The sequence below is a fragment of the Corythoichthys intestinalis genome, chromosome 8, assembly GCF_030265065.1.
Source record: "Corythoichthys intestinalis isolate RoL2023-P3 chromosome 8, ASM3026506v1, whole genome shotgun sequence".
Lineage (NCBI taxonomy): Eukaryota > Metazoa > Chordata > Actinopteri > Syngnathiformes > Syngnathidae > Corythoichthys > Corythoichthys intestinalis.
This window is the reverse complement of record NC_080402.1, coordinates 25,075,214-25,096,707: the sequence shown is the minus strand read 5'-3', so window position 1 is coordinate 25,096,707 and position 21,494 is coordinate 25,075,214. Positions and strand designations below refer to the sequence as shown.

At 40.2% G+C, this 21,494-nt stretch overlaps 1 protein-coding gene across 1 annotated transcript in view; it reads right to left on the bottom strand.

The window, feature by feature from the left end:
* The window catches only part of pax5 (paired box 5), a 111,575-nt gene that overhangs the window by 49,363 nt on the left and 40,718 nt on the right, over positions 1-21,494 (bottom strand). Inside the window, exon 6 of the mRNA XM_057844259.1 lies at positions 12,770-12,954. Within this exon, the coding sequence (XP_057700242.1) occupies positions 12,770-12,954 (185 nt within the window). The remainder of the gene's footprint in view (positions 1-12,769; positions 12,955-21,494) is intronic.

Genomic DNA, 21,494 nt, shown 5'->3' with positions numbered 1-21,494 from the left:
TTAAAAATATATTTCATTAATTATTCAAAATGGGCATAAACAAGTATCACAACTTATTCAAAAACGTTTTGTAGCACTGTAAGAATTTTATATATATATTTTTTTAATATTGTGGAAAAGATACGATACGTTTTGTGCAACTAAAAAACATTTTTTTAAAAAGACAGGAGACAAAATGGCGGACAAGACTCCGGCGTCGTAAAGTCGAAATTGCGTAAGTCCAGTACATTGTAACCTGGGGACGACATGCAATAATAATGTAACCTAGCCATACAATGTAAACCCCAATAACAATAAAGCCTATACAGTGGGATGAAAAAGTATATGAACATTTTGGAATTTCTCACATTTCTGCATAAAATCACCATCAAATGTGATGTGATCTTTGTCAAATTCACACAGATGAAAAAACAGTGCTTTAACTAAAACCACCCAAACATTTATAGGTTTTCATATTTTAATGAGGATAGTATGCAAACAATGACAAAAGGAGGAAAAAAATAAGTGAACCATCACATATCATATTTTGTGACACCCCCCCCCCCCCCTTTTTTTTTTTGGCAGCAATAACTTCAACCAGACACTTCCTGTAGCTACAGATCAGTCTGGCATATCGTTCAGGACTAATCTTGGCCCAATTGTCTCGACAAAACAGCTGTAGTTCAGTCACATTCCTAAGATGTCTGGCATGAATCACTGTCTTTAGGTCATGCCACAGTATCTCAATGGGGTTCAAGTCTGGACTTTGACTTGGCCACTCCAGAATGTGTATTTTGTTACTCTGAAACCATTCTGAAGTCGATTTACTACTGTGTTTTGGATCATTGTGTTGTTGCAGCATCCATCCTCTTTTTAGCTCCAACTGTCTGACAGATGGCCTCAGGTTTTCCTGCAAAACATCCTGACAAACGTTTGAATTCATTCTTCCATTAATGATTGCAAGTTGAGTTGTCCAGGTCCTGAGGTAGCAAAACAGCCCAAATCATGATGCTCCCTTCACCTTGCTTCACGGTGGGGATGAGCTGTTGATGGTTGTGAGCTATTCCATTTTTCCTCCACACATGATGTTGTATGTTACTCCCAAACAATTCAACTTTGGTTTTATCAGTCCACAAAATATTTTGCCAAAACTTCTGTGGCGTGTCCAAGTACCTTTTTGCGAACATTAAATGAGCAACAATGTCTTTTGTTTTAGACAGCAGTGGCTTCCTCCGTGCAGTTCTCCCATGAACACCATTCTTTTCCATAGTTTTACATAAAATTGATGTGTGCACAGAGATATCAGACTGTGCTAGTGATTTCTGTAAGTCTTTAGCAGACATGTTAGAGTTCTTTTTTACCTCTCAGAGTATTCTGCGCTGAACTCTTGGCGTCATCTTTGGTGGACGGCCACTCCTTGGGAGAGAAGCAACAGTGCCAAACTCTCTCCATTTGTAGACAGCTTCTCTGACTGTCGATTGATGAACATCCTGACTTTTAGCGATGGTTTTGTATTATTTCCCAGCTGTATACAAATCAACAATCCTTGATCGCAGGTCTTCAGACAGCTCTTTTGACCAAGCCATGATGCATATCAGACAATGCTTCTCATCAAGGCCATTCTTACCAGGTGTGTGTTATATAGTGCGCAGGGAGGCTTTAAAACACTCATTAGTGATTGGGCACACATCTGATTTAAATTGTTTGGTAAAAATTGGTTTCAAGTGCTCGTTCTTAAGCAGAGGGTTCACTTACTTATTTTCCCCCTTCTGTCATTGTTTGCATGCTAGCTGCAATAAAATATGAAAAACTATAAATGTTTGGGTGGGTTTAGATAAGCAGAAACTGTTTTTACATCTGTGTGATTTTGACAAAGATCAGATCACATTTGATGGTGATTTTATGCGGAAATGTGAGAAATTCCAAAAGGTTCAGATTTTTTTCATACCACTGTACACTATAGTAATTAATTTGACAACTTTTTGACAGTGCCATAGTGTATATTAAAGTTAATATACCTTTTTGTATTGTGTGGAGAAAGTACAGAGAAACTTTGAATAACCCACTCCTGTCTTCATGTGGACGTGTATGTTTCTTTGTGTGTATTTGCAGCTTGCGTACACTAATGACGGCGATCAGAGTTTCCTTTGGGTGATGAGGTGAGCGTTTTGCACTGACCCTTTTAATACCTCGGAATTTGTTTGAGCGTGTGAAAGTGTAAGTGCGAATGTCTTTTTGTGCTCACTGACCTCTTAAACACCCCTGTGCTCGTCAGAGCACAACACAACCACTGGACTGTGACCTTCCAAATAAGAGCTTACCCCGTACACATACACACAAACACACACCTGGCCAGCCATTCCCTCTCTCTTAAGACTCTACACGCATTTTAAGCTTCCTCTCTTAATGACTCTCACCTAGCTCCCCTTTGCATTCACACATCACACCTGTATTATTTTTCTCATTCCAGCAACTACCCCCACTCCCACCCCTCATTTCTTGGCTGCCGTCAGTCTTATTATAATGGTGTCTAATGAGTCCGTGTATCCATGTAGATGGGGGGGCCGGGTAGAGGCAGCAGTAGCAAGGAAGGGGACTGCTGTGGTAATTGGCCATGATGAAGTTTGGCCAGTGGGGTGACAGGCCCGCTAAGGAAGATGGATCATTCTCATTCGCCCCCGTAAATGTTGTCAATTCTGCCGCTCATACGGCACCATCAGCCCTCATCAAAGAGGAGGGACGCAGCTGCAGGGCTACGGAGGGATTTGGAGGTTGAGGGGGGGTAGTTAGTACGGGGCAGGGGGCTGTATTAAAAGGAATAGAAGTATGTATTTCCGGTAAGGATGGGAATCGAAATCCGATTCCAATTCCGAACCGGTTCCTAGTGTTTCGAGGCCTCGACATCACAATGAAAAAGCCTTAACGATCCCTTTAACGATTCCTAAAGACCCATATTGCGTCGTGACATGTCTTGTTGTCCAGACGCATCAAACTAGTATGGTGCCAAGAACCACTCGCTCCAGTTTTTAAGTTTGGCTACACTTCACCAGGAAAGAGGGTGAAAATCAAAGGTTACAATTAGGGTTGTTCCGATCATGTTTTTTTGCTCCCGATCCGATCCCGATCGTTTTAGTTTGAGTATCTGCCGATCCCGCTTTCCCGATCCGATTGCTTTTTTTTTTTTTTGCTCCCGATTCAATTCCAATCATTCCCGATAATTTTTCCCAATCATATACATTTTGGCAATGCATTAAGAAAAAAATGAATAAAACTCGGACGAATATATACATTCAACATACAGTACATAAGTACTGTATTTGTTTATTATGACAATTAATCCTCAAGATGGCATTTACATTATTAACATTCTGTGAGAGGGATCCATGGATAGAAAGACTTGTGACTTTGAATATTGTGACTAAATATTGCCATCTAGTGTATTTGTTGAGCTTTCAGTAAGTGATACCCTAGCCATGCCCAAATGCATGATGGGAAGTGGAACCATGACTGTGCGTAGTGCTACCAATTGATATATATTCTCTGCGTTGGGAAATAATATGAGGGGTTAAGAAAAAGATCATTTGCTACCTTGCTTCTCCACATTGCTTCCCATGATATTTCTAATCGAAGGGAGAGGGATTGTAAGGCTTTAACCAATTAAAAAAAGGCTCCAAAGGCTGCCAAAATACACTCTACTCATTTAACACTGCCTTTTATCTCTCTATATAGGTAAAACGGCGCCATTACAGATTGAGCGCGACTGTGCTTGGGTGGGTCGTACAGCGCATGCCTTGATCGCGTTTAATATTTTAATGTGATACATTTGAAAAAAAATGAATTACCGCGGGATAAATTTGCTAACCCTACCTTAAGCCTAAACTAAACACTCTGGATGAGTGTAACATATTATGTTTGTTACATTAGAAAAAGATTTAATTAAAAAAAAAAAAAAAAAAAATTAAAAAAGGCATGGCCGATATTTTTTTGCCGATTCCGATACTTCGAAAATGACGGGATCGGACCCGATCGATCAGGATTCCGATCGATCGGGATTCCGATCGATCGGGACATCTTTAGTTACGATGGTTTAACACGGGCATTGCAGCCGGAAATATACATAACAATGACAGCGCGTAGGTTCAAACGCTCGAAAGTGTGTCTTCACTTCATGGGGAAAAATTACAACAAAGTGACTTGCAGTTATTGCAAGGTGGAGATAACTGCATCGGAAGGGAATACGACTGCACTGTCCTCACCGAGACGTTAAGGCTCAGTCCTGGCTATACAGCTCGTTAAACTCCCAAATGACGATGCAGAAGACGTTGGTATAATTTGCTGACTTTATTCAACCATCACTTGAAGAGTGAAACTAAAAATAGAAATGAAACAAATCAATTTCGTCCCCAATAACAAACAGGTTTGCATCACCGTAAATCAGCGATGATTAGCTGCTAATACAGTAATAACACAAACGGTTAGCATGCGTTCGCTAGTATTAGCACATCGTTCAAACCACTACACAACTGGATTTAAGTGTCCGATCGAGAGTGGAAACACAACAACAACAACACAAAACATGATACATACAGGTGTTGCCTCTGTAGATATTTTACAAACATTAACAAAGAACGTAGGCTTGTAGCAGTGTTTCCCTCTCTCACTAACTTGCTTGGATGCGGCACTTCTTCGCGTGTAAGCGCACTCTTCTTCACGTGAGCGCAGTCTTCTTCGCGTGAGGAAGCACAAGGGTGCCCCCAATTGAGCGTGAAAGCACCATAAAAACTAAAAGGCACGCATTTCAATATAATGGTAAAAATTACACTTTAACTGTAACACATATTGCTAAAGGCAGAACAATGACCTATATGCCAATATATACCAATATTTTTTATTTCTGTTCGAAAAATGTTTCAGTAAAATGTTACACATTCTTGTGCATTTGCCACTTATTGCCACAGTTAACATTGAGGCTTTCGGCCTCTTTTGACCTCGTTGTGAGTTTTTAAGGTTGTGACTTCCGATTAAACAAACTCGATGCCAATCAAAACGGTTGTTCTTTTTCCCCAAATTAGAATCGATAAAGAATCGAATCGTTAAGCAATATCGATAATGGAATCGGAATCGTAAAAATCTTATCAATTCCCATCCTAATTTCCGGCAAGAGGGAGGAAGTTGGTTGATCTGGCATCAGTTGGCTTAATTTTATATGACTGACTGGTAATTTCTTCAGCACCTTGGAGAGAGCTTTTGTTTTCCAGCCACCAGAGATCATGCTCAGTCAAATAAAGTAGCAAAAATCTAGCATATTTTGTTTTTTGAGATTCACACTTTTTTCAGAGTAAAAACATGCTCAAACCTGTAATGCTTGGGTTCAAACCAGATCTCACATCAATAAGTAATGAGGCCTAACCGACCCTTTGCAACTCACACACACACGCACGCTCACTTTGGCATGTTTCAGTAGTACATTTGCATAATGGTGTTTCCCCATTTCTCATTCTCCATACACCCCCCCCCCCCCCCATTTTTCCATCTCTGTCTTTGTCGCTCCCTCTATCCACATTCTTATGTTCTCATGATGGAAAAAGACTTAAAGAAATACAATTCTCACAGATTGTGAGGAAGGAAACCTTCTGCACTCAAAATGAGTGCAAGAAAGCTGCATCGGAATTCGCTCCAAGCTGCAGAAAGACACTCATAGCTCCAAATTTCTAATCATATGCATTAGACACTTTAGTAGGTACAATACATAAACCAGATCAGATATGCTACAATACCAAAATGTTTACGCTTTTGAATAGTTATGCTTTTAAACAAAAATGTTATTGCTTTACATTTTACCTTCTCATTATCCATGAGGCACTCTAGCATTTGTGCTACTCGCAGCTCAGCATTTACCTAACGGAATCGTGGCGAAATCAGAAGAAAATCATGATCGAGAAGGAAAAAAAATCTGGAAACATGGCAGGCATTGGGACCAAATGTAGAATAGATGGGTGGGAGGTGCCGTCATCGGAGCTGATTTATCGCCTGACTAATGGGAAGTGATTGAAGGGAAATTCAAATGAACTCTGTCTGACAAGCGCACATGCAGACACACCCTCCACCATGCGTCTGCAAATTAATTGTGCGGTTTAATAAACTATGGTGAAAGGGGAGAGTAAGAGCCAGAAAGAAGATTAAGAAAAGCATGGACAAGTGTTTTTGATGAATGATAAAATAAGATTTACTTACTGTATGAGAAATGTGAGTGAGCTTTTTTTTGGTTTTCAAGTACTTAAATGGGATACTGTAAAATAGAATTAATTGGAGAAAATGTCTCAAATTACTTGAAGCACAAATAAACATAACTTTTCTTTTTAGAATGTGCATATCTTTATCTGTTGCTTTTTGCTTAAATCTAAAATGTAGTCATAGTAAGTATAGTAACTACAGTGGTATGAAAAAGTATCTGAACCTTTTGGAATTTCTCACATTTTTGCATTAAATCACCATCAAATGTGATTTGATCTTTGTCAAAATCACACAGATGTAAAAACTGTGTCTTCTTTAACTAAAACCACCCAAGCATTTATAGGTTTTCATATTTTATTGAGGATAGCATGCAAACAATGACAGATGGGGGAAAAATAAGTAAGTGAACCCTCTGCCTAAGGAGACAAAGAGCAATTGAAGCCAATTTTTGCCAAATAATTTAAGTCAGGTGTGTGCCCAATCACTGATGAGTGATTTTGTCACGTTCTGCTCCTGGTCAGATTTTGTGTTGTTGCAGAGCCGGCTGTGGGGGCGTTCCCGACGTCGCACCTGCAGCTCATCAACAAGAGTATAAAGACGCGGGGATCCACTGGAAGGACGCCGAGATATTTATTCTTGCTGGTCGCCAGTTGACATCCTTGCATTTCGAGTAACTTGCTATTTTGGTAATTTCGCACCCTCCGTGGGTTTTGTCGCCAGTCACTTTAGTTTTGTATGCCTCTACCTTGTGCAGGTATGTGAGTGTATTTTAGTTGTTTTATTGGCTCTGCCTAGCACCTTGGTTTACCCTCGCGTTTGTAGATTGATCCCCGTCGACCTCCTGTCACGGACCCGTTTTGTTATTTCCCCTTTTTTGCCGCGATTGCGTGTTTTTTGTTTTGTATTTAATAAACCCTTGTACGCTTCCTTCAGTCGTTTGTTGTCTGTTGTGAGGTCCAACCTTGTTTCCGCGTTCGCGGACCCTAACAGATTTAAAGCTGCCCTGCCCACTTTAAAACACAAACCTGGTAAGAATGGCCTTGATGAGAAGCATTGTCTGATATGCATCATGGCTTGGTCAAAAGAGCTGTCTGAAGACCTGCGATCAAAGATTGTTGATTTGTATAAAGCTGGGAAATAATACAAAACCTTCTCTAAAAGTCTGGATGTTCATCAATCGACAGTCAGAGAAGTTGTCTACAAATGGAGAGAGTTTGACACTGTTGCTTCTCTCCAAAGGAGTGTCTGTCCACCAAAGATGACGCCAAGAGTTCAGCGCAGAATACTCATGAGAGGTAGAAAAAAAAGAACCCTAGAGTGTCTGCTAAAGACTTACAGAAATCACTGGCACAGTCCAGTATCTCTGTGCCCACATCAACTATATGTAAAACTATGGCCAAGAATGATGACAAAGAAGACTCCACGGAGAAAGCCACTTCTGCCTTAATAAAAAAATAAAAATAAAAAATTGTTTAATGTTCGCAAAAAGGCACTTGGACACTCCACATACGTTTTGGCAAATATATTTTGTGGATTGATGAAACCAAAGTTGAATTGTTTGTGAATAACACACAATGTCATGAGCGGACGAAAAATGGAACAGCTCACAAACATCACCAACTCATCCCCACCGTGAAGCATGGTAGAGGGAGCATCGTATTTGGGGCTGTTTTGCTACATCAGGACCTGGACAAATTGCAATCATTTATGTAAAAATGAATTCAGACATTTATCAGGATGTTTTGCAGGAAAACCTGAGGCCGAGGCCGTCTGTCAGACAGTTGAAGCTAAAAAGAGGATGGATGCTGCAACAACACAATGATCCAAAACACAGCAGTAAATCGACTTCAGAATGGTTTCATAAGAACAAATTACACGTTTTGGAGTGGCTAAGTCAGAGTCCAGGCTTGAACCCCATTGAGATGCTGTAGCATGACCTAAAGACAGTGATTCATGCCAGACATCCCAGGAATCTGACTGCACTACAGCAGTTTTATAGAGAAGAATGGGCCAAGATTAGTCCTGATCGATATGCCAGACTGATCTGCAGCTACAGGAAGCGTCTGGCTGAAGTTATTCCTAGCAAAGGGAGGGCCACAAAATATTAAATGTGATGGTTTAGATACTTATCCGCCCCCCCCTTCTCTCATTGTTTGCATACTATCCTCATTAAAATATGAAAACCTATAAATGTTTGGTGGTTTTAGTTAAAGCAGACAGTTTTTCGTCTGTGTGGTTTTGACAAAGATCAGATCACATTTGATGGTGATTTTATGCAGAAATATGAGAAATTTCAAAAGGTTCAGATACTTTTTCATACCACTGTAAGTATAGTGGTAGCAAAGACCCTTTGTGACGGCCCATACAGTGATACATCTACATACGAAGTTTTCGTTCCAGAACCTTGTTTTAAGTCGAAATGGTCGTATGTCGAGCAGAATCTTCCCATAAGAATACATTATAATTCCATTGATTCGTTCCACAGCCCTTAAAACGATACTAAATGCTTAATAAATACTGCTAGTACCATTACAAATGGCAGTTACACATAGCAAAACAAATAAATAATAAATAAAAATCGGAATAATAATATAATAATATAACGAATCGGGTTGGAATGAGGCGAATGTGTTTTGCGTGCTGTACCTGAACGCACCGGGTGGCCGACGTGATAATAAGATGAGTGTGGTAGAGATTTTACTTTCTCTTTTAATGTTCTGTTGCCGTTTGGGGTCAACTGCGGCGGACAGTAGGCGTGTTGTGTTGCACACGTTCTGAAAAAAACTTGATTAAAAATCTGGCGATTTCTTTGGTGATGTTACCACAATAATAATTGTCACCTTAACTTATAAAGACTGGCGAACGGATGTCGGAGGAGGACCGTCGAGATCGTAGACATCCTTCAGCTGTATTGTTCAGCCAGTTCACAGACGCGCACACCACGCTAATATTTTTCTATAATTTTCATCTTCATTTCAATGGTAAGCGTCATCTTTTTCCTTTCTTCACCACCTGCACTAACCTTCTTGGAACCCATGTTGATTTCTCTCACAAAAAAAAAAAAAACGGCATGCGTCTGTCTTACCGTAAAAAACAAAGAAACCATGGCGCTGTCGAGCATGTTGTCGGATGTAGAAACAAATGGCGAGTCAAATTTTACATCGGATGTTGAAAAGATCGTGTGTACAAGCAATCGTATTTTAGGTACCAGTGTATTTCAAATTAGCAGTCTTCCCTATTATTTTGGCTGCTAACCCTGATTTCGGAACAGTTTAAAGACTGAGGGAAGGTGGCAGACGTTTTGAGTTATTTACATGGCTGGTTAAGGTGTGACGCCATGTGTTTTAATCAACTTTTTGGGGAATATCACATTTGTCTGAGACATTGAATTTTAGGTTTTTATGATCTGCAAGCCATTAAATATTTCAATCAATGCATGAATTTCACTCTCTGAAATGACTGCAAAAATATTGAACTTTTTGATGCCATTCTAATTTTATGAGATGCACCTGTCTATCTTTCTAAACAGGTTGCTTGTCCATGTGATGGCTTGCCTCATTATGCACAGATTCAAATCGATCCCCACAAAACATAAAAGAAGGAAAACTCGCGCATACTCAGCTAAGGGCAAGTCCATGCACAACATCAACAGCAGAAAAGTCTCCTTAGCATCTTTTAGCACGCTCTGTCACAATACAGAATGACCCGCCTTGACCGCAAGCCCATCACACAGCTCACAAACCAACAGACGAAACAAAGATCTGCTCCCAAATAGCAAAGAGGCTGAGCTGCGGCTGTTGATGTTAAGCATATGACTGTCAATCATTCCCTCTGGGAAATTCAGGCTGGGGAAAATGGGTGGGTGGGGGTTAAGTCGACTAGACCAGATGATAGAAAGGAGCGGAGGTAGAGGGACAGATCGGAATGTAGACTTCAATGTGTGTGTGCGCTTTTCTTTGTAATCACAATGCAGCTTCTAAAGCCAGTGTGACCCCAAGGCGACCCAGAGTTTAACATCCAGCTCTGCGTCCAGACCCCAGCGGCTTGACTTGGCTCAGAGAGGACATTGACCTATGAATCATGGGTTTTAGACTCCTTACTAGAAGTCTATAGAGCTACTTCAACCAATCCCTGTCGACCTCTCGCCCTGTGCCACTCCACTTTCCATGTTGGTCAGATCAAAATGAAAAGGCTAAAAAGGACAACTCTGCCCTTAAGGTCTAAGGCTGTAGCCTATCTGTGTTACTACATGCAACGACTCCACCAGTGTGTTTGTTCTCTTGCCCTTGACACTGATCAAGTCAATAAAAGTGTAAGAGGCATCTATTTAAAGGTGGGACAAAAATAATTGTCATTTTGAGGCTTTCGCAAATGTATTTCCTTAATATTAACCTGAAGATTGTGGATTAGAAGCATCTGATGGAATACAAATGCTAGGTTCTTGTTGTTTTGTTATTACACCTGTCCATTCCACTCACATTTACATTATTGTAGGGCTGGCAAAGGGCGTGAGGTCAATTTAAATGCAACAATAAGATGCTGACGGACCCTGACGCAGAGCATTTTGTCTGTTCTCCATGCTTAATATTTCTGAGATGCATCAGCAAGATGGCAAGAAGCTTAATCCAAAAACAACAGTAAAAGCAATCAAACTGAGGGCACTCTCATTAACATCTTCAGTGGGATCATCTTTAAACACTCATTAACTTTAAAGATCCAGTAAATTGATGAAAAGTCGTGAAAAATTGACAGCACAGAGAAGAGCTTTGATAACAACATTGCTAAAAAAAAGCCTGCTTTCTGATGTCAGGACTTTCTGGGCTGACCTGTTTATAGCAAACGTCCAGCTGTCAATCACGAACATGCCTCGCCCTCCCCCAGCTTCTTTGCTTAGCTCACCAGCTGAGGGAGGCAGTCTGTTTGGCAGACAGGTACCCATGGTTCTGAACGGAAGCGGCCTCTATTGAAATTCAGCGGACCCTCGTCAGAATTGTGGCTGACCGTGACACATCTGGGGTAAGCCAGTGCTGCACCATGCACCACTGGCCTCTGAGGATTCTCAGCGGCACTCATGGACTTTGTTTCCCCATCCTTCTGCACTATAGTGGCTCCTAACCACTCTGATGCAGCAAGGCTGCCTGGCTGTTTAGCTATCCATTATTACACAAAACCATATAAAAGACCTGAAGGAAAATGTATTTTGGGTGTGTTGTAACTTGTAGGAATATCTCAATTGCCTTTTTTTCTATGAATAAGAAAGTTGCATTTGCGGTGAATAGCCTGTCATGGTGCTTAGACCCTATCTGGTGAGAGGGCTGGGCCAGAAACCCAGGTTTTTAAACCCCTGTTTAGGCCCGCCCAAAATATCCTGTCATCTGAGGTCATCAAAAAAAGTTTATTGCTATAAATTAGCAATTCAGCAATAAATCTTTCTCACATCATGCACATTTTCAGAACTTAAGCTTTGTTCCATGCAGTGTTGTTTTTGGCAGCCCTATTAATTTTCATCTTAGTCTTAATCTTTTGGTTGATAATACTGATTAATCTTCGTCATATGTTAGTCATCTGAAAATGTGTTTGTCTAGTTTTTATTGATGAAAAAATTAAAGACTAATTTCGTCTAGTCGATGTTTACTAAAATATTTTCTTCAGTAATTTTTTTTTGAAAATTATTCCAACAAGAACGAACTAAATAAATAAATAAATAGTCTAAACTATATTTTATGAATTAGCATTGACAGACGAGCACATATTGTAGCGTCTACGAGGACAATGCCAACTTGTTGGTAAGAAACACTCAGCAGGAAAACACTACATTATTTTTAAATAATTATACCCACCTGGACGGACGCCACTACCTGTAAAAAATAAATAAATAAAATAAAATAAAGAAGTTGTCTAAGAGTTTAAGAGGACGTTCGCTGCTAGCATTAGCCTAATGCTAACGCAAATGCTATGGTAACGCTATGAGTTACATTTAGTGTGTGATAATCACACAACACAGACCTTAAGGGCAAAAGCAACATTGCTTATTCTCCTAAAGCTACATAGGAAAACAAATCTTACCCGTGTGCAAGCCTGCGTGGAGTTAACTACACATATAAATGTCACACATTGTGAACATGTGATGGAAAAATATTGCAATTTTTCTCGTTCTCGACTCGTCAAATGGCATTTATCTCGTTATATTTTAGACTACCAAAACACGTTTTTAGCTTATCGTTTCGTCGTCATCGTTGACGTAAACAACACTGGTTCCATTAACTTAGGAACAAATCAGCAAAATGAGTTGAAAGGATCTTTAAGTTTCATGAGGTTTTCATGTTAGGGCAAATATATAGGTGTTAAAAAGGCACGGTATAATCTGTCATTCATTCTTTACGATCACTATTGTGCAAGTATTTTCTCCGACAGTCACAGCAGGGACTACATCCAATTTTGTGTTTATGATAATTTATATAAACAGCAGTATGGTCCGGATAAATTTCTGTTGGTAGCACATTTTTATTCGGTTACAATTTTTAATCGTCCCCCAAACTCTGTGCCACGCCCTTACCTTGCCAGGGTCTGGGCTCGCATAGAGGTCAGAGCTGGATTGGATTGGACAGGATGGCTGTCTGTCAAACAGGCGGTCCAATACCTCGATCTGCTGCGGCGAGAACAGCTCCCCTCTCATCTGCTTCCTGAGGAAGTCCCGCCCACTGTGGCTGTGCCCATTGGCCAGTGGCGACTCCTGCAAACCTAAAATGGAAAGAGGCAATGTTGGTGAGAAGCGTTGCAGAAAGGCTATTTACAAGAGGGAATTAAAGAGGGATATGAGCAAAGTGTTTGTGGTACAAGTGTGGATATCAGAGTTGGATATTTGATGGAGCCAGGTTGAAAGTGATGACTGATAAAATAAATCTCTTGAAAAGAATTTAATGAGGGACAGTGGCTTGAATTCAAACCATCGATTGTGGCGACTGCCAGAAGAAAATACTATACAAATGCAACCCATTACCAGGCATACGCTGTCTCTCCTTTTTGATCTCTCAGGAGCGCACCCTCTCTTCGTCTCCATCATTCTGCTTGCATCACCCGTACTCACCTCGACACCGAAATATATATTGCCGTGGTATCAGTATTAGACAGTGAGCTCTCGTATCCTGCAGTTATTGCAAGGCTGAAGGACTGAACGAGACAATTATAAGAACTCAGAAAAGTCACAGACTGCAAATGATTAGAAAAGGGGGAACCAGAGAAATAGATAAAGAGAAAAGGGGGAAAGGTGGGGATGATGGTGAAAATCCCTCCTGCTATAGAGCCAATTCATTGCTCCAAAATGCTCCTGAGAGCCTATTTTAGTCCTAGGGTCACCGTGTGCGAGTGCGTTTGTTCAGAGGGGATATGACAGACAGACAGCGAAGGGGGGCTTAGGGGGCCTCAAATATTTCTTTCTTCAATTTAGACTGAAAATACAGTTGCATTTGAGCGTCTGATCTAGAAGAATAACAATTGAGCACTGCGTTGAAAAAAAATGAAATAAAATAAAAAATCGAAGGAGATACTTAGAAAATTGTGTACTACGTTTGTCTGGCAATTATTTCATAACAGTGAATGCTAAAATATGTAAATGTAGTGACATTTGCGGTATTGCTGGGTGTCAAAGACTTACACTACCTTTTTTTCCATTTCATTTTCAAGTATGATTTCGATATCCCTGTTTGACAGTTCATGCTTTCCATTGCTGATAAGCATATTTGTCCCTTTCTCATAGCTCACAAATTGACATTGGAGCAGTGTTATTTTTCTATCCTCAACTTTAGTTCAGTGTTTTGAGAAGCTGGTTTGTCAAAATTCTGTTCCAAATGCGCAATAGTATTTTGATAGTCCATGACAAATTTCTCAAACCAGGAAAGCAGACAATGGAAAGCCTGTTGCTAACATACTGTAACTGATGAAAATCCTGAACTCACAGAACAGGCAAAGCCAATGAATGTCTATATGGAAGGTTGAAGTGGAATTCGACTTTAACAAAAGCTCAACTCAGCAGATGCTTTTGTGAGTGAGAATATTTTTCCTATTCTGAATTGAAGTTGGTTAGCGTGATTCATGAAAGGTAATTATGTTTTTATTTCCATTTTGTGGTTAGTTACAGTATGTACCATGATTATCCACTGCCTGTATATAGTGGGGCAAATAAGTATTTAGTCAACCACGAATTGTGCAAGTTCTCCCACTTGAAAATATTAGAGAGGCCTGTAATTGTCAATATGGGTAAACCTCGACCATGAGAGACAGAATGAGGAAAAAAAAACAGAAAATCACATTGTTTGATTTTTAAGGAATTTATTTGCAAATCATGGTTGAAAATAAGTATTTGGTCTATACTAAAAGTTCATCTCAATACTTTGTTATGTATCCTTTGTTGGCAATAACGGAGGCAAAACGTTTTCTGTAACTCTTCACAACCTTTTCACACACTGTTGCTGGTATTTTGGCCCATTTCTCCATGCAAATCTCCTCTAGAGCAGTGATGTTTTGGGGCTGTCGTTGGGCAACGCGGACTTTCAACTCTCTCCTCACTCCGTGGCGTCAAAATGATAACAAGAACAGGGAGAAAAAAATCCCAGAACCGCACGGGGGGACCTAGTGAATGACCTACAGAGAGCTGGGACCACAGTAACAAAGGCTACTATCAATGCGCCGCCAGGGACTCAAATCCTGCACTGCCAGACGTGTCCCCCTGGTGAAGAAAGTACACGTCCAGGCCGGTCTGCGGTTTGCTAGAGAGCATTTGGATGATCCAGAAGAGGACTGGGAGAATTTGTTATGGTCAGATGAAACCAAAATAGAACTTTTTGGTAGAAACACAGATTCTCTTGTTTGGAGGAAAAATAATACTGAATTGCACCATACCCACTGTGAAGCATGGGGGTGGAAACATCATGCTTTGGGGCTGTTTTTCTGCAAAGGGACCAGGACGACTGATCTGTGTAAAGGAAAGAATGAATGGGGCCATGTATCGAGAGATTTTGAGTGAAAATCTCCTTCCATCAGCAAGGGCATTGAAGATGAGACGTGGGTGGGTCTTTCAGCATGACAATGATCCCAAACACACAGCCAGGGCAACAAAGGAGTGGCTTCGTAAGAAGCATTTCAAGGTCCTGGAGTGGCCTAGCCAGTCTTGAGGTCTCAACCCCATAGAAAATATGCGGAGGGAGTTGAAAGTCCGTGTTGCCCAACGACAGCCCCAAAACATCACTGCTCTAGAGGAGATCTGCATGGAGGAATGGGCCAAAATACCAGCAAAAGTGTGTGAAAAGTTTGTGAAGAGTTACAGAAAACATTGGCCTCCGTTATAACCAATAAAGGGTACATAACAAAGTATTGAGATCAACTTTTGGTATTGACCAAATACTTGTTTTCCACCATGATTTGTAAATAAATTCTTTAAAAATCAAACAATGTGATTTTCTGTTTTTTTTCCCATATTCTGTCTCTCATGGTTGAGATTTAACCATGTTGACAATTACAGGCGTCTAATATTTTCAAGTGGGGAACTTGCACAATTAGTGGTTGACTAAATACTGATTTGCCCCACTGTAGTTAATGCTGGCGAAAATTTGAATAGAGGTGACAAACATGTCTATAACACATCTGAATTCAGAGTAATGGTGCAGATGAATTGAGAAACTTTCACATTCTGGGCCAAGTACATGCAGATTACCAGGCATTTTCAGTACCTTGCTGTTTTGTATTTGTCATATTTGAAAGCACAGGGCCTATAAATGATTGTTCTTGATTAAAATGATCAAAGAAGATCATATTTGTTTTTGAGGAGAGCCGGGCAGTTTACTGTAAATTCACCGTTACCAAGATGGTTCACGATAGGGTTGCCAACAGTCATGGATTGCATGGGACATACTGGAATATAGGAAGTTCTGATTGGTACCGCCACCTGCCTAGTTGACGATGACCGACGTAATTTTGACCATGTCGGTAAATTCGTTTTTTTAATGAAATTAAAAAAATAGTCTCACTGTAAAAAAGTACAGCACGTGTGCTTATGTGCGAAGTCACGTGGCTATCAAACAAGCAGAAGCATGTTGCTATCAACTGGTACGCTAACGCTACAAGGGAACGGAATGGAGTCAGATAACAGTGAAAAGGCTACCGGTAGCCAGGTCACAGGCATTTTGAGTATAGTATTAGTCGACGCTCATAGAAGGATGACGAACAAGGAGCCCTACTTCAGTTTGACGGTCCATTTCGTAGACAACAAGTGGGAGCTGCGAACCCCGGGTGCTGGATACAGCCTTTTGCTCGGACGACCACCCGGGTGAAATGATTGCTCAGGCCTGGAAACAAATGTTCTCTGCTTGGGACATGAAGTCGCCATCACCGCAGACAGCCGCTCTAACGTTGTCGAAGCGGCTGAAGCAATCTGGATGTCTTCTTATTTTGTATCTCTGTGTGTGTTCGAGACTTCCCTGATAGCGTTTATGATGGTGCAATTTACAGCGGATCAGATTAGCATTTAGCATAAAGTATAATCCAAGAGTGTACCCCATAATATGACTGTTTAATGGCCCCTGCTATTTTTCTGTATATGCTTGCTTTATTCTGTGTCATTACTGCCATCATAAAATCTTAAATGTTTCATTGGCATGAGAGTTAGAGCAGTAGATCTTAATGTGTGTGCGTGCATGTTTCAGTAAATGTTATGGGGGAAAAAAAAAAAAAAACGGAAATGGTTAACATGCTAGTTTCTCGCAGTAGGAACTTGAAGTAAACACTTGTGTTAATTGATCATGTCACAGCAGCCATTAACCATAACTTGTCTGATACTTAGTCCTCTGTTTAAAATGCTGTGAGTTCAATGAATTTTTTGCACAGTGGCCATAGCAATATTTACAATGTAGTCCATTGTTCAAGTCATATAAGCCGTTTTAAATGTTTACACTTAGAATGCTAATTGTTTACAAAATATTTTTATATACTTAACGTTTACACCGAATGTACAATTGTTAAATATGTTAAATTGAAAGCTGGTAAATGAAGCAATGAGAAATGGTTAATTTGTTTTCATTCATTTACACATATTTTGAAATTATATACTGTAACAGTCTGCTTGGGCGAATTGATAGTCATTTATCATTATCGAGGTGAATTTGCTTACTTTACTGTGATAAGTACTTATCCATGGCCATATGGCCCTGCCCTAGTTCAGATGCCTTTAAAAGGCAGGACCAAATAGTTTACATTTAACTGGTAACAGACCCCAACTCACAATATGCTGCCTGGGTTTAAAAAAGTCCCTTTGGCTTCAGTACACAAAACCTTTTTCATCTACTCTGACAAATACACCCCTTGATCATAATCTCTCTTTCTCCAGTACTTCTCCCTTCTAAGACACACACAAGCACACTTGGTGCAGTGTGGATGTAAGGTCCGCAGGTCTCTGGTGGTGACAGACCAATCAGGTTGGAGATAAAGCCAGTATGATGCTTTAGCCTGGTAACCCACGGCGACCCATTTAATCCTGCCGGCCAGTCCCCATGATGGAATTCAATTGATCAATCATGTAGCTCTGATGGCACCATTTCAGCCAGCTTATTGCTTTCTGCTGTTTTTCCGTCACTCACTCTCACACACATACAAATATACACTCTCAAAGTCGAACCCACGCCTGTCCAGATTGTGCAACAACAAAGCAGGGCAAAACGGGAAAAAGCTTGGAGAGGGGAAAATCTTGGAGAAACAACACAAACTACAAGTAAGAACTAAGCTTTGTATTTATGATGATCAATATTGTCCATTTATCTGGGTGAATGTGTGTGGGTGTGCGTGCAGAAGTGTTTGTACGTCTGTGTGGCTTGATATCCGGCTGGTTTCATTGTATCCATGGATGGGTAAAGAAACTCATTGCCGTGACGCGTTAAATCCTATTCACCGCTGGACTCACACACATGCACACACGCACACACACACAGCTGCCTCTATCTCTATGAGTCCCAGAAGGGAAGTGTTTCTCTTCCCTCTTCTTCAGAGCAGAACAAAACAAACAATGAGCCATTATTGTTCTATCCTCTGCCTTATTCCTCTCTCTTCCGCCTCCTTTCCCTCTCTTCCTCCCTCTGTCATCCTTTTTATCCCACTGATGTCCGCCACGATGGTTGACATTTTTTAACAACCTATCAAATTAGAATACATGCAGCATGAGAGATCACCTGTTGGGTTGTTAAAAATGGACAGGCAACACCTTTATCATGTCCATCCTAACAGAAATAACTTCTTTTAATCAACTGAAGGGAAAAAAACACAAAATTATATTTTTCTGATGCAATAGTGGAGAAAAACGCAAATAAACGCCATTTCAAGGGCTTCCTCGTGACGTCACTTATACCCATCGCTTTTTTGTTTGAGTTTATCACTATTTTTTTGCGTGATTATAAAGCTAGGTTCATACCGCAGGTCTTTACCCCTTCAGACCTGATGCTGCTGAAGGACATGACGCGTTTGCGTCTCTAAATCAATAAATACACTGAATTTAGTTGCTATTGCCACTTCTGGGAGATGATTGGACGTAACTTTACCCATTGAAATCAAATCATGAGGTTTAGCACACCCTCATTGCTATTTTTGGCTCTTTGAAAATGGCTGAGACAAAACGCAACTTCAAAAAGGCAAACGTAAGTGCTCATTTCTCATTAAAAACAATGTAACTTCAACATTAAAAATAACCAATAAAAGTATGAAATATCCCCAACCAAAAAAATCACGCTTTGTTCTGGTATTTGAGTAGGTTTTTTTTTCCCAGCAGAAGAAATGGGGCTCTGAAGGAGTTAATGCACAAGTCAGATTTTTTGTCATATCTGTTTATTTGGCGTGTCCTTTCAGACTCCCTTTGTCCATTGAGCCTGTTCAAGTATCACACATGCGCTCTAATTTGCAGTCCGAGATGCGCCGCGCAAACTGACCCGCATGCGCAGGAGCATCAAAACAAATCACTACACATGCTGCCTCAACGTCATCCTAGGGTGATCATATATTTGGATTTCCAAAAAGAGGACAAATAAACGACAAAAATAATCTGTTTAGTCTTATATTCGTGTGTGCGTCATGCACGCACATATGGACAGTTTGCCCCGATCTCTGCCGTGCATTTGGAGCTCAGAGGGATTTTATATTTTTATGACTTGTCAAGCCCGCCTCTTCCCTAAAAACCGCGTTCAAGCTAAGCGCTAATGCATAGCTCCATCGCTGCCATAGCGCCCTGTCTCTCTCGCTCTTTGCTGGTGTAATTGCTGCATGAATTCTGATTTGGGGGACTTGACAATTCAGACCACAGCCACATTCTGGAAAAATGTGGCCCAGATCGGATTTTAACCGCATACAAAGTGACCTAGATCGGATATGAAATGGTCCACTTTTATGCGATTTTTCCTGTTCAGACCGTCAAGTTAATACCTCACTCGAGTCGGAAAGACACAAAAAAATTGGATTAGTGCATTAACACCGGCAGAATGAACCCAGCCTATCTGACATCACACAATGACTTCGCTCGGCAGCATTGTCGTTCTGTGTTTAAACAATAACTTCATGCTAGTCTTGATTCAGTTTATGTTTTTGTCCTCATTATAACATAGGGCCCTGTTTATTTGAACAAAATCTGATATGCTTACAGAAATTAAAGATGGCACAGAGAGATCTTAAAGCAATAGAAAACAGCTTTATGCGCATCTCATCTGAAAGAATGTTGTGCAATAAAGTGAAGACACAGAATTTCATTTTTCTGACGTGGAATTAGTTGAAAAGTAAAGAAATATCAATATTTCCCAGAAGTAAGTGAAATAGAAATTGTCAGATATTTTTAAATGCCAGTACTATTTCATCCAATCAAATGCAAGCATCATGCATTGGCTACCCACTCTGCTACGCATTGGCTAACCACTGTGCTACAAACGGCTATTGGAGAAACAAGTGTTAATGGACCCAGGAAGTGAACGACTCATTTGAGTCTCACACAGGAAAGGGAGAACGACAGTGACTGATTGAATAGGTATAAAGAGTGTTTGCCCATTTTCTTAACTACTTTTTTTAGTGTATCAACATTTTCGTGGTGTACGCCTGTGGCGTGACGTCATGCTCATCAGTCATCACACAATGGCTGCTTTTCTAAGCGCTGTCATTTTTGGTTGTTAAACTCAGGATGTCCTGATCACACCCACCCCACTTTTTTTTCACCTGAGTCTGAGTTACCGGATTTTAATCCGATATCTCAGCAATATATTGAGGGCGGGGGGCATTTTTTGGGGTACAAGACGACATATATCATTTGCATACATATAGGAGTTAGTGTAGAACTGGTTTAAACGAAGAGAAATTTATATCAGAATTTTCACATTGGGGAAACCTCTTTTTGATGCCCAACAATTTGAGCGAGCTCTGGTTGGCCTTGGTTGTTGCCAGCCGCCTGGAGTTTGACTTGGAACTAAGTGAAATATAAAAGCACAAAAAGTCGACTATGACATACCTGCAGACATTATTGTTCTTGCTTGTTGCAATATTTCGGTTAGCTTCCCATGACAGCTACTATAACATGTTTTGCAATGTTGTGTATTGTAAAACATATATTTTCATTTCTTATGACAATTTTCTAGTACCTCTTGATTAGGGGTGTGACAAAATATTGAAATGGTGATATATATCATGATACTTTGTATCCCAAAAGGTTATCGATATGCTCCTGCCAAGAATCGAGATATCGTTTTAAAAAGGTGTCAGTGTTTAAAAATTAAAAAAAAAAAAAAAAAAAGAAAAAAGGGGGACCAACAAGTTGCTACCAAAATCTTCCACCATAACAGTGTCTCAGGTAACTCGACACCCAATCCATTTAGACTGGGAACGTTCGCTCATTCCAAATAGGGCTGCAGCTATCGATTATTTTAGTAGCCGATTAATCGATGAACTATTTATTTTCAATAATCGAGTAATCGGCTAAGGAACAAAAAAAATTCAAATGCCTGAGCTGAGCCTCACACGGTATGCAAAAAAGAGGATCCATGTACAACAAAAGAACAATTGGCTAACTTACATAGCAAGTTTCCGCTAGCTTAAATGCTATAAAATGCTAACGCTTTTTTACAATGTTCTTAACAAACGGCTCGGACACATATTCCCATAAAAAATGGCTAAATATACCTTTAAACTATATTACGAACGCATTTAAAAAAATCATTCCCTCAAACAAATACTTAGCTTATGGTGGTCTTAACAGGGAGCAGATGGATTCAGCC